This window comes from Neopelma chrysocephalum, unplaced genomic scaffold (assembly GCF_003984885.1).
Source record: "Neopelma chrysocephalum unplaced genomic scaffold, ASM398488v2 Primary Assembly neopelma1_96926, whole genome shotgun sequence".
NCBI classification, from domain to species: Eukaryota; Metazoa; Chordata; class Aves; order Passeriformes; family Pipridae; genus Neopelma; species Neopelma chrysocephalum.
The window spans coordinates 354484-369399 of record NW_020925569.1 but is presented as its reverse complement, the minus strand read 5'-3'; the positions used below and the strand labels follow the sequence as shown (position 1 = coordinate 369399).

The window sequence follows — 14916 nt, the reverse complement described above, 5'->3', positions numbered from 1 at the left end:
CTCTAGAGACAGGGTGTCTCAAGGTGCAACCTGAAGCTGTTTTCGTAATTCATAGAAAAGCTAAGCAGCTGCTGCCAGCACTCACCAAGCACCAACCCTTACACAAAAGCACTGGTGTATAGTCTGTACAGTCATACAGTGCTCCGAAGGGGGATGAGCCATGACCATAGTGCATGCAGTACACTGGAGAAGCCTGCAGGTACCCTGAGGCGTAGGCACAGACAGCTGGGATAGTTATGCCATTAGAGTGCACTCTATTTGCATGCAACCAAGTTCCTGGAATAGCTCAAGGGGCTTGCTTAACTTTAATTTAATAGAAATAATGACAATAAATGGTATATGTGCCTGAGGTAGACTCCATGAGACTAATTACTCTAAATCTTGTGAATTATAAATACCTAAACACCTCACATTTATCATTCTGATACCCAGTTCCAACAAAATTTCTGTTCCTAACCAGAAGAAAAAAGAACAACCTGGAGGTGAACTCGTGGACAGACAAAGAATACATGACAGTGTTCTGTGCTGGGGATTAGTCACTGAATTTCTGCAGAAGATGGAATTGCAGAATTTGTACAATTTTCATTGTTAGAAAAGGAGGAAAAGCATACTGAAAGGCAGGTTAGCAGAGGTCAGAGTATCCTTGCACTGTTGTAAGTAAAGCAGAGGACATGGAGGGGACTGCCCTTATTTAGCAGAAAAATTGAACTAGGATTAAAATTAAACGAATAATCAAATTAAATGGAGAGACTGAACTGTTGGTACACACATTTTAGACATTTAGGTGATAAACCCACAGAACTGTTAATAAAACAGATGTAGATTTGAAAAAGGAGTTATAACTGAAGAAAACATTTACACAAATCAAAGTTCAATGATTAGCTTTACTTTATACTTCAAAATTGGCTTGTAGCTGGTGATCTCCATATTTTTGGTTTAAATTCTAGTTGAGAAAAATTGACACAAAAGCTGCTGCTGTAGCAGATAACAGTCACAGCTAATGTGACTGACAAGCAAGTGGGGCTCCTCAAACACTTCCATGAAAGGGAAAAGTATCATTTCCCAGGGCCATGTAACTCATCCTAAAGGTCTCCTACAGTTTAAAAATTGTGATTTCTAAACCAGAAAAACACCACACAGAAATATCTCTTAAGAAAAACAGCATGTGTCAGAACCACAGTCAAAAGTAACTGCGCATATGATTATGACTGTACACCATTTGCTATGTGTAAACAAAAGAAGTTCAACACAAGTAGTAGAGGTATGTTATGTATGTTGTGTTCGTGAGAGCTACTTTGGCAAAAGCGGACAGAATTAGAAGTGTAAATAACTGGATTTAGATTTAAAACGGGAACAAGTGGAAGTAATTTCAGAACACTTTATAAAATACTGTAGACAGCCACAATTATACCAAACAAAGAAAAAAAGAAAAGTGAAAAATAGTAAAACTAGCCTGAATAGAAGGGGAGGTAAAAGGACAAAACTGAAATAGGTAAGACAAAAACTTGGGAAATCTGGTGCATTTTTAATAGAGTCAAATTATGAACAGTGAGGGTCCACATAAGACCTCCATTTCTTTTTTTTTGTAATGCCAAAACCACTTAAAACCACACTGGTCCCTCAATGAACTGTTGCCGTAGAACACTTAATATTTATTTAAAAATTTAAAAATATATAAAATTTGCAAATATTTCTGTTTCGTTGTTAGGAAAGCACAAACCACATCTGCAATGACAATGAAAGAGCACTCACTGAAGACAAACATTACACAAGATTTACTAAAGTTAAAACATTTTCACTCATGAGGGTCCAGACACACCTTACCAAATGTTTAGAAGGAACATATGTGTTAGGAAGTCATGCTGACTTGTAACTCTTGAAATATCACCCAAAAAAATCCCAAAGCGTGGAAAAGAGCTGAGGGGAAGAGATTGCATACCAAGACCTATGCACTTTTTGCATTCAGATGGTTTGCTGTACAAAGTCAGTGGTTTTGAGGAACTAGGCATCTGCTAAGCAACTGATCATACAACAAACCAACACAGCATGCACCAAGAAACAGTTATTTAAACAATTAAGTAGTAAACTACATAAGCAAAGTCTTCAACAGGCATCTCTCTTCTAAACAGGACTCCAACAATACTAAGACTGGGGTAAGAAACTCAAAATATTCACCCACTAGACAGAATAAAACCATAACATCATTACTGACAGTACTTGTAGGTGACACAAAAGCTGCTAACTGGTAAATAATGAAGAGGATATGATGCTGAAAAGTATATTAGAATAACCTATAAAACAGAAACAGGCAATTATTGTTCTCTAAATACTGTTAAATATTAGCTTGTCAAACAATTAATAAACCCACCCTAAAAAGCAATTATTTAGAAGAGCATTTAAGTTACAGCAGTCAGTCATCTCAGCACGAATACTTTAATGTCATGGCTCAGTAGGCTGTTGCATTCTTTGAACACACCTTAACAGTGGTATTTCAACTAGCAGTACTCCTATACTTGTACTAAAAAGTATACACATATCAGTGCTCAATTCTCATGATCTGTACTTCAGTAATGACACTGAGTTGGAAAGGAGTCAAAAAACAGCAACGAAAATGATTAAAGGATCAGAAAACTACTCTACAGTTACAGAGTTAAAATTGAACTGCAGAACCACTCAGACTGAGCCACAAACAGGATACTGGAGTCTTTTCTTTCTGTTCTCAAAGCTGATCAAAAAATGTAATGTTCATGAAGATGATGAACTTAAAACATGAGTAGTACAATTACTTTATCTCTTATGCTTTTATTCCACAATAAATAAACAAACAGATTATCAGACAGGTTGCTGGCATTTTGTGCAATAACCATGTATTTTGGTTCAAAAAACCCACACTACCCGTTCAAAAACGACACCAAAAAAAAACCCCAAACCAAAACAAAACCCCAAAGCAAAAAACAATCCCACAAAAAGAAACCCTCCAAAACACACAAACAAGCCTGAGAGCTATTGAGCACAGTGATATATACAATTAATTCACTATACCTCAACTACAGTCTAGATTGGCAGGCTGAAATATTGTTTTAAATAAGACAGATATACTCAATCATGAAATAAACATATGTCTTGCTCATGGCTCTGTTTTGACTACTTCCCCAGAGTTCTGACTCTCTGTGCACATTAAAAAAAAGCTGCACAGAAATGGGAAGGTATTAGAAAACTGTGTACTTCACTATGCAGAAGTAGCTTGGTATCACGTAAACACGACAAAACAAACAGACACAGAAGATATCTCCAGCTATAGAGTATTCCAGAAAATAATGTGACTCACTGGAGATAAAACCAACTAAAATAAAAAGCAAAGGCATTACAAAGTACTGTCATAATAGTTTTTTTCCCCTTTTTTAAGCTGTTCTAACAAAAGAATGTGTCCTAACAGCTTGATATGTCATATAAAGTAATTTTGCTAATTACCATATAAAAAATCCCACCATATTTCGTCTTTTTGATAATGAAAGCTTCCTGCTTTACTAGTTTTATATTATTTATTGGAAACTCCACAGACAAAAGATACAATCTAAATATTTAAATACTCTGCTTCTCACTTTACTACATGAAATCGTAGACCAAAAAAATCTGTAAATCAAAACATCAGACAAAGCAGTTTCTGAGAATAACCAAATGAAAACTGCACTAATAAAACATGGTGGTAAATTTACCAAAAAAAATACAAGCAAAAGAATGTCACTACCCAGACAATGGTTGTGCTATAAATTTCTCCAAGAAAACAACTTCAGAGGCATACATACGAGGCACTGTTCAGCCTCAGAGGTTTGCATTTGTCATAGAGAATACAGCCACAACTAAGCTATTAGCAAATTCTATTCACATTGTTTATCTGATTTTGGTTTAAAGGTTAAAATCTTTAGAGATTACCGTGAGTCTGGTACTTAACCAAAACTAGATTTAATAATTAATAGTAGTGTATTATTCTGTTGTGCAGCCAAACGCAGAAAAAAATCACAGTGAATCTAAATTGACTATTTTCTTACCTTGCAGGTAAGTGGCAAGAATGAATGGGATTAAGTAAAGAAACCCCAAGAGAACAAAAACTGTTCTAGACAGACAATGTTTCCAGATTCCTATCACCACTAACGTTATTAAAAGTCAAGCTTAAAGGACCAGAAGACAGGCCATCTTTAGAAGTCAAATATTACTGATGCTCACTGTGAGGGTAGTGAGACACTGGAACTGGTTGCCCAGAGAAGCTGTGGATGCTTCATCTCTGGAAGCATTCAAGGCCAGGCTGGATGGAGCTTTGAGCAACCTGGTCTCTAGTGAAAGGTGTACCTGTCCATGCTAGTGGGTTGGAATGACATGATCTTTAAGATCCTTTCCCACTCAAACCATTCTGTGATTCCATGAAACATGCTATCAGTCAATTTACTGAAAATCAGTAATTACAGTGAATCTTTGTTCAGTTTTTTGATAATACTCAATTTTACATTTAGATAACGCAAATTTACTCCTAAATTGTCTGTTCTGCCTTTCTATGAAATCAGGTGCTAAACCAGAACATTCACTTAAATGAGATCCATCTTTTCATTGATCCGAGTAAATATTTATAATCTCCTTTAATTTATTTACCATTTCAATGAGGAGATAAAGAGAGACCAAGAGGAAATGTAACACAGTACAAAAAATCTCATGCTACTTCCAGGGATGGGGCATCCACAGCTTCTCTGGGCATCCTGTTCCAGTGCCTCATCACCCTCACAGCAAAGAAGTTTTTCCTAATATCTAATCTAAACCTACCCTCCTCCCGTTTAAAGCCATTCTCCCTTGTCCTGTCACTTACAGACCCTGGCAAAAGGTCTCTCTCCATCCTTCTTATACACTCTTTTTGTACATTGAAAGGCTGCTGCAAGGTCTCCTCAGCACCTTCTCTTCCCCAGGCTGAACAACCCACACTATCTCAGCCTCTCCTCATAGGAGAGGTGCTTCGTCCCTCTGACCATTTTAATGGCCCTCCTCTGAACTCACTCTAAAAGGTCCGTATTGTTCTTGTGCTGAGGACTCCAGAGCTACACACAGGACTCTAGGTGGGGTCTTACCAGAGAAGAATCAATTCCCTTGACCTAACAGCCAGAATTCTGATGCAGTACAGGATACCCCAGCTTTCTGGGCTGCAAGTGCACATCGCCTGCTCACGTCCCATTTTTCACTCACCAGTACCCCCAAGTCCTTCTGCACAGGGGTACTCTCAATCCATTCATCCCCCACTCCATACTGATGTCAGGGGTTGCTCCAACCCAGGGGCAATGCACCCAGGACCTTGCACTTGCCCTTGTTGAACCTTGTGAGATTTCTACAGGCCCACTTTCCTTCCGTCAAGTGTACCAACTGCACCTCTCAGTTTCGTGGCACCTGGAAATCTGCTGAGGGTACAACTCAATCCCACTGCCTATGTCATAATGAAGATATTAAACAGCATGATTCCTCGAGGGACACCACTGATTATTGTTTCCTCTTGGACATTAAGCCACTGGATGCAGCCACCAAGCCAATTCTTTATTCATTGTGGAGTCCATCTTGTGACAAGTGAAACAAACTTGTTTCACGCCACTTTAACAGTAAGAATGATGTGGGGGACACCATATCAAAGGCCTTACAGATGCCTAGAGAGATGGCATCTCTAGCTCTTCTTTGTCCACTGATACAGGAACTCCATCATAGAAGGCCACAAGATTAGTTGGGCACAGTTAGTCCTTTGTGAAGTGTAGTTGGCTGGCTCTATAGTCATATCCCTGTCTTCCATGTTTTAATGGATCTTTAGATCATGGAACAGATACTCTTCAAAGACTAAAGGTAAGTTATAGCCTGAGTTTTGGCTTGAGTTTTAGCACTGCGAATGAGGTTTCCCCATCTTTTGAGACTGTAAAAAGTTTCTCAAGTGTTTGTCATGGGGAATTTACACTAAATCCTTTCGCCATGATGTGCAACACCTGTAACTTCCCAGATGAAATCCCCCAAAAAATTCACTTAAAAGCAGTTTGGATGGATTAGGAGAATGGTAATGAAATAAATGAACCTGGATCTCTAAGTCTCTCTTTCAATAATGGGCAAGGTTAGCAGTCTTCAAAAGTCAGTCAGACAGCTGCTTGGTGGCCTGCACTTTGAGATAAGCTACCAATCCTGTCATCGTTAATGATGACCGGGTGTATATATCATAAAAACCTCTAATAAAAAACTGCAGTCTCAGGACAGAAGAGACTAAACTGACATGAAGATTGAAGTATTTTCAAAAACAGTGACAAAGTGTCAGGTTCCATTAACACATAAACAAGAAATTAAAAGAAGCAAATGAGACTTTAACCAGAGCTATGCAAATATTGATGTAAGAACATGTGTTTTATTCTTTGGCCTTTCTTCCCCAGCAAAACCACACTCTGACTCTGTTTCCAGGCTACTATTATTTCCTTTTTAAAAACAAACAAACAAAAAGAAATACAAGTGAGAAGTATTGTAAGTATCACTATTTTCTCTCCTAAAAGATCAAGTGAGTTAAAGCAAACTTTAGAAAGGAGTATTTTGGGGTTGTTTGCAGTTTTTGTTTGTTTCTATTGTTCCTTTTTGTAAGCCATCTTTGAAAGGTTTTCACTACCAACAGAAATGTTTCATTTCAACACCATCCAGACAGCAGACTCCAAAAAGGCAAACAAAGATGCTGCAAGTACCTGGATGTCTATAGAAGAATCTATGCAAAATACATGAACGATGCCTTTACTTTTCTGCATTTAATTTCCATTGTTTTTACTGTTCTGGTCTATGAGACCAACTGACACTTACAGTGCTTTGTAAACTCAGTATCAGCAAAATATATATTCCATACTTGATCCTCAGTTTTCCAAGCATGATCAGTTCCCAAAAATCAAAGACTGACAGCATCTTTTCCAACCTCTATGCATTTGAGTCTTTCAGACCTTTTAAGTTAGCAGTTGATGCTACAGAAGCCTTCCGTCTGGCTTTCTGGATGACTCTATTCACCCAGAAATGTGGGCTGGAATAGCTTTTGGCATTCTTTTTCAACATTCTCTAATACAAGCAAGATAATTACCATTAACATTGAAGACTTTTAAGAGTTAAAAACTCCTGTGGCGGGTTTACAGAACAAGGAGATAAAAGTAACTTTCTTTAATTCACAGAAATGTTCTCATGCAGTATAAAGATTCCTGACAAAGATTATCTTGTTCCTTTTGAGTTTGCAGCTGGTGGAGGAATGAACTAGCCAACAATCAAGAAGCAGTATGATAGTGGCCAATGAGAATATAGCTCACATACAGTGACAGACACATTAGCAAGAGTAAGCAGTAATGTACAGTCTGTGCTGCAAGAACCAATACTATTAAATCTAAAATATTTTCTCCCTAATGAAGAATTTAAAAATGTACCTAAGACATATTCACTACATAGTACCTCAGTCTGTAAAACCATGATCAAGAATGGGATTTCTTTAGGTTGATTTCGTGCCTGTATTGTAACTAAACTAGTAATTTTTAACTTGATTCCCATTTACTGAAAGAATCTCTAGCAGGCTGAGTTTCTATCACATCCAGATACACCAAGTTCCTACAGAACAAAAACCTGAGCTTCCACCTTGGATCTAACTTGAAGGTGGCTAATCCCATCTGGGAAAACACCCTTCTGATCCACATTTGGTGATACTAAGATTAGAGGTGTATTGTACAGTAAACATCAAAGGAGTTAAGGATCTTACTGCACCCATCTCTTCAGAGAAGAGAAGACCAGGTATGGGAGGGGGAATATAACGTATTTCAAAATTTAACTGCCCTTTCCACAGTTTCCTTTGGGAAAAACAAATCCTCCTTCAACAGACTTTTGACAGCTGGGACTGAGTCGCAAAATACATCAAGAAGGACCACCATGACATTCTCCTAGATACAAAACAAAAGACATAGATAATCAGTGAGGACAGGACCTTGGGTAAACATTTTATCCACATATCTGCTCTGAGACAAAAACAGGCCCAGACTCAGGCACTAGTCAAAACTGCCTGGTCTCATTCATTCCTAATAGATGCATCTTCCATACACAAAGCAAGTCAATCTAAATTACAAACAGAAGAGTTCACAGATGAAGGTGTCAACACACAGCTCAGCTGTGCTGAAGCAATAGTGACGCAGCCTCTACCTTTTCAAATTATTGAATCACAAGGTGTTTTCGCTTTCATAAACTTCCTGATGTTCTGTTCCTTTATTCAAGCAATGCACATATTGCACACCACCTGTTTATCACAGAAAGGTGAGCTGAACCACCAGAGTGGGGCTCACCTAAACCATACAGTTCACACCAGCAGTTTTCCAGATGATTCTGCCTTAATGGATGGACAAAGAAGGAATCTTCCTGGTGGGTTTTATTTTTGTTTCTGGAATAGCCATGCCACTTTCTCAAATGCAAAATGAAACCAACAGCACTTTCCTGTTGGCAACAGCATCTGCATTGGGTACTGGGATAAAACTCGACAGTACTGTTAAACACTAAGCATAGTGTGAAAATTAAGTAGTTTGACTATTCCATGTCCTTTGAAAACCCACAAAGGACAAAAATTTGTAGACAAGCACCCTTCAGTTTAGTCTCTGGATCAGCTTTACTTACTGAGGAAACAATGTGCTTTCAGAATATTTAAGATTTAAACTTTAGTTTAGCCTGGAAAAACGTTTGTGCTGTTCCTAGAACTCGCCCAGTAACTTTGAAAAAGTTTAACTTCTCAAATTATGGTATATCTTAGACTTCTGCCATCCAGTGTTAATTCATCTAATTTCTTTGTACAGAGTTAGTAATATTCAAAGCCTGCTGCATGCTTCCTTCTTTACGGCTAACACCACGTACAGGGCTTCCTAGTGTCTCCTACGTGCTAATTCTTCCTTTGATTTCTACTGCTTCCCTGCTCTTCGCTCTTGCCAGGTTTGGTAATTTCAGTAAATAAAACGTGAATGCTGAACAATTTTGATACTTTTTCCACTAACAGCTGATCATACACAGTAGCATTCAAGTACAAGAAACAGATTTTTCCTGAGTCTAACATCATTCAGCTGGGTAAGGAAAAAATGCTCAGTGTCTATAGCATTCTATTACTGCCGCAAAGCTGATCACCATTAATCACATATTTACCTTACTTTATTTCACACCTCCCCAGGATTAATTTTGCAGAGATTGCAAGGAAGTGCTCTTCCCTATGAAATTGCTGTATATATACCACTATATACCAGAAAAAACAATATGAAGCAACTAAAGAAGCAGCATTATTATTTCCTAACTTGCAGCACACAGTCAAATGCCCATTCTCAAAGGATTTTTCTGCTCAGCATGTATTTTTTCATCCTACACTTATTATTGTTCATCAGTGTAACACACAAACTTGGGGTCACTTGGCTCTTTGACATTTAAATAAAATTAAATCAGTCTGAATTCTTTGACTTTTCAGACCCTCAGGTAGTTCCTATTAGCTTCAGTGGGTGTAGATCACTTCTCAAGCAGCAAAAAAAAACCAAGCAACAAACCCTTTTCAATGGCTGCAAACAAAATATCCACTTGTGATGCACTAAAAATAAATATATTCCTAATTATTTTCTAAATATATGTTCTTCACATTATCACACAGATATCCAAATGATGATTTGTGCTTTCCTAACAGGAAAAAAAAAAGAGATATTTTTATATATGGACATATATGTCTATATAAGAATATATCAAGGTGTTTTACATCCAGAATGAAATTATATTTCCTCAGAAACAGCTTCTGCTAAACAAGGGATATTTAATAATCTAGTTACAACACCTAACAAGACGTAGGTTAACTATTTGTTCATTTAACAGTTGTAAATATGTACTGTGTCAATTACCTAAATGATGTGAAAGAGTTCAGTGTTAGTAGGGCAGACTGATACAAATATACACTACAGGAAAAATAAGGAAGCTTGCTTGTTTCACCTTATGTTCAAAAGCATCTTTTCACATAAGACTGCTGCTCATGCCAATTCAAATGGCTTATTGTCCAACTATTTCCTTTGCTAACACACAGAGAATAGAAGGATACTCATATCGGGCAAGTCTCTTCACTGACATATCTACTATCTTCAACATAAGAAACACCTCTCCCTTAAAAACCATGCTTTGCCTATGACATGCACCAACCAAAATGCTGCAAAACAGCACTGTCAAACACACCTCCAGTGCTTCATTTGGCCAGGGTTTGCAGTTACGTAGGCATAGCTAGCACAATACTGGCAGATTATTTTCTTAGATATGCAAGGCATTTCCCACTGAGAAAATAGTGTATAACATTAATATATAGATCTACAGGCAAAGGATGGTTTGATGGTTTACGGCAACAATCTGTCATGCAAGCTCAAATGCTGCTTTCTGAAACCATGCAAAAGTTCCATGGATGACAAGGAAAAATTATACACACAGAACTACAGCATATAGGTTTTCCTACTTAAAAATAAATATGTACATATATATATATACCTAAAGTACAAGCATGAAGCATACATTCTCATATGCTAATACAAAACATTAAAACGTCTCTTTTTTCCCCCCCATTACAAAATCAATGTGTTTTTACAGCTAACAGCAAACAATGGATGGATATTAACAACTGTAAGCTCTGGAGAACAATCACAAGGTTTTGCAAAGTGTTCAGCAGTAATGAAATCCAGAAGAGTTTGGAAAATACAGGAGATTAAAAACAAATTCGGTGGAAGACTGAATTTGTTCCAAAGTGCCTTGCAACACTACAGTCAACTTGTGTTAGCTGAACTACTACCATGTAATATGCTTCAGTGCATATTTATTGATTCTGGCTTTCCAGAATCACAACAGCAAAAAAATACTTTGTCTTGTTCTAATCTGTTCAAAAAAGCAAGCAATGATGTACAATAAAGCACCTAAAAGTGCTATTTTAATGTTTAATCACATAGAATGTTTATTTTTAAATGAATACCTAAAAATAATCTCAGCACACAGTAGAAGTTTTCTGCAAATGACTTCAGATTTTGAACTCTGTGATTCCATGAGAAGTAAAAAGATATCATTAACACATAAAAATGGTGCATCAAGTACATTGTGTGTGTCAGACAGTAACAATCAGGAGAAAACTAATTTTCCAAGAAAGCACTATCTCTTTCACAAGCTAAGGAGGAAAAAAAACTTTTCTCCTGATCCAAAAATGTTAATTTTTTTTTTTAATGTTTGCTACATATATACATTTTTATGTGAGTACATATAATTTTTAAACAAGTGTAAGAAAACAACCTGGCACAGATACACCTGTGTGTGCCTTAGAACCTTCTGAGTTAATAATACCTTTTACTTTGCACTTGCAACAAGTGTGAAAAACACGTACAGTCACTCAACAAGGCTCAGTTTAAGTTGTGCTAGTGGTCTTTTTATGAGCCAAAGAATATCCTTCAGTCACATATTTAAAAGCCCTTAACCCACTTTTCAGACCTACAATACTTTCCACAGCAAGACTAGGAAGTCTGCACTTCTAACAAAAAAAAAAATGAAAAGGAAAAAAAAAGAAAAACCAAAGCAAACATGTTTGCTTGTGTTTACACTAGTGATTTTTCCCCTTAAAAGTAAGGGTGTAAGAGATGTAATGGGACAGTAAAGGTCTACTGAATATAAAAAAACCCAAGTGACATTAAGCAGCTTCAGATGATTTTCACGCTACCAGCCTTAGCATTTTTAATGAATACTTTTTCATTTTAAAATGGTTTTGTCTGTCTTATAACCATATGAATGACCCACACAAACAACTGAGCCATTTCCTGTGCTGGGGAAGCAATGAAAGTGACTCTAAAAAAAAGTGCTAATGTGCAAAAAAAGTGCAAAAACCCCCACTAATTAAAGAAGTTTCCCTAAAATTTGTTTAGAAATTGAATCCCGAATCCCTACTCAATACAAAGACTCCAAGAGTGGTTCACCACCACACCGCATTTTACAAGACAATTAAGTGTTAAATCATTAAGTGTTAAATCAAAACGTAGACAAGCAGTTTCAGTCAAATTTATGACAGAGGCTGACAAAACAAAAGGCAAAAAATGCGTGCACAGTAACAATTTCTGTACTAGTTTTAATAATAATAATAATAATAATGGCCCATCTTCGCGAACGAAGATTTGGGGAAAGGTCTTTTACCTTTCCAGCCTGCGCAATGGATTTTTTAGGTGAGACACAGCCTGCGCTGAACTGAGCCCACCCTTTAATCCTAAGGTTCATCTGCCGGGGCCAAGCAAGCTTGGACAATGGCAGTGAGGTCCTCAGGACGTAGGTTTGTTTAGAGTGTCCTTCTCATAGATGGATGGCCACACAGGGCTAACGACCTCCATCAGGCCAGGAGACCGGGATTTGAACCCGTGGTCGCAGCAGTGAAAGTCCTGCAAGCTAACCACTAGGCCACCAGGGGTTTTATTACCCAAGTATACAGATACAGTATTAAGTATGAGCAGCCGGAAGTTCACTCCTCTTACGCTTATGCCTTCAAAAGCCTGCTGGAAGTTGGCATTGATGATGAATGCAAAACTCAAAAGAGTTTTCCCTGACCCTTTCTATGGGTTGGCTTCTCTTCTATTGTCCCTCAAGTCACCAAGTACCATCTGGTCCAAAGCAATGCCACAACTGTTTAGCAGCGGGAGGACCTCATAAAGCAGCACAAGCTCTGCATTCCTGACTGCAGAAGTGGATCTCTGAATCTTTTCTCTAGGGAACATATACTGGTCTTGTTTAGTAAATTTCATACATCTCTGAAAATCTGGGAGAAGTCTCTAGCACTACTGCAAGAAATATCAGGAAAACAGAGAAACAATTTGGACCCAAGTAACAAGTCAAATCTATGAACTGCCTCTCCTGAATCAAGTGTATGTCATTAATCATACTTAAACATCCATAACAATATTAAGCAAGCTACTTTATCTTCTTTGCAAATCCTTAAAGTCACAACATGCACTGACATAAACCAAAATCAGGCCAAAATGAGACAAAACGTTATTACTGCGAGTGGTGCATCGATGTTCACCACACCCCTCCCACACAGTTAAATGATCCCGACTCTCTTCTCCATATCCAGAAAATAAGCTGCAGGAGTGCTTCGTATGGAAGCACTAAAACATATTCGGACTTCAACTTGCCTTACCTCACTGAAAAGGCAGTTTACTCTCCCAGTATAAATCATTACATGATCCAAGACAAATATCTTCACCGTAAACATCCCGCATCCACTTGGAACATCCCCTCTCATCCACACACCAGATAGCAGTGAAAATGTATTTCAAGGCCTGTGAGTCCCAGGCAGAAACCATATTACATGACACATTACATCACACTGGACACAGGCAGGCGTATTTGAATTCAAAAGGCTTATTTTAACGTACGTCTATTAGATAAAAGCTATCTCTGCATAACTGCAGCTCTAAAAAACCCCCCCTCTGTTTTAATTAAGGAGAAATGATAAAGTAGATTGTATTTCCTGACCAGTGGGTGGATTCCAACGGTATTAAAGATCCTGTGATCATCCTGCACACTTCAGGTTCCCTCTCAGCTTGGCACGTGCATCTATGCCTTTGCGGCTCCCTTTTCTTTATACAAGCTGGTGCACATGCCGAGCACCCACTTTACCTCATGAAATACAAATCACAATAAGAAAATGCAACCGGTGAGCTAACAACCTTCCCGAAGCTCACGGAACAATGCAGATATTACACCCGCCACCATCGATCTGCACAGCGACTCCCCCTGCGAGTCCCTTCCTTAAACTGCTTCGCTGCCATCACTCTCCCACACCCCCCGACATTTGCCCCGAGCCCCGCACCCCGTCACTCACCCGCGATCCGTCCCCTCTCCATTTTGGAACGCCGCTTCTCCTCCCACACCGAGCCCACCCCGCCGGCGAAGCCCGCGGGCGGGCACAAACGCCCCGCTCCCCGCGGCGAAAACTCGGCCTGTGGCTCCCCGCGGTGGGGGCGGCGAGCGCCCGGGGGCACCGCGGGCATCGCCGCCGGCCCGGCCCGCTGTCGACTGCCTGCGCCCCGCCACGGACCGCGCTGGCCGGAGGGCGCCCGGTGTGATGGCGATGCCAGGGCTGCAGCCCTGGCGGTACCTGAGAGGTGCGCGCCGGCAACGGCCCGAGGCGAGCAGGCCGAGCCGGGCGGCGGCAGCCCCGCACTCACCCAGCAGCAGCAGCTTCAGCTCCCGGCGGGCGTCCCGCTTGTCCCGGCGCAGCTGCCGCTCGATCTCGTCGTTGATCCGCCGGGCTTCCTTAGCTTCCTCGCTCAGGCAGCACGCCATGATGGACTCCAGAGTCATTCTTCCTAGCTGGTTCAAACACAGCCCCCACCCCCCCTAAACCCGCACGCACACTCGCACACACGCACCCCGCCGCCGCTCCGGCCCCGGGGGGCACAGGCACTCTTCGAGAGCCCGGGGGCCGCCGCAGGGCAGGCGCGCAGGCGGAGCCGCCTCGATGCCACACAGGGGCGAGAAGAAAGGCAGGGCCGCTAGCGGAGCGGATCCCTGCTCCCTGCAGCTGACAACTCCTCCTCTCCTCTAAATCATGCACCAAACAACATGGAAACATCCACCGCGGCGGCAGCAGCAGCGCTACCTAGCCCAGCCGCCCCTTGCCCCGCTGCCCCCCTTCCCTCGTCGCCGCCGTCCGCAACCTGCGCGGTCCCTGAGTGTCCCTGGCGACCGCCGACACCCCGCCGCCCTCCGATTCGACCACTCCACCTCCCGTAGAACTGCTAATGCCCGCTAATCCCTCCCCCGCTCCGCACACATCTCCCCGCCGCTCCCCGCCCCCGGAGCGGGAACCCAGCTCCTGCGGAGTGGGCGAGA

General features: G+C 40.4%; 1 protein-coding gene across 2 annotated transcripts in view; it reads right to left on the bottom strand.

Moving 5' to 3' along the window:
* Window positions 1-14655, bottom strand: part of LOC113960854 (guanine nucleotide-binding protein G(q) subunit alpha-like) — a 131202-nt gene extending 116547 nt beyond the window's left edge. The window contains exon 1 of one of the 2 annotated variants that reach the window (XM_027670688.1): window positions 14250-14655. In XM_027670688.1, the coding sequence (XP_027526489.1) occupies window positions 14250-14385 (136 nt within the window). In that variant the 5' untranslated portion in view covers window positions 14386-14655. Of the gene's footprint in view, window positions 1-13903; window positions 13956-14249 lie in introns of those variants that run through there. The other variant, XM_027670689.1, reaches the window with a different exon arrangement.
* Between the last annotated feature and the right edge of the window lie 261 nt (window positions 14656-14916).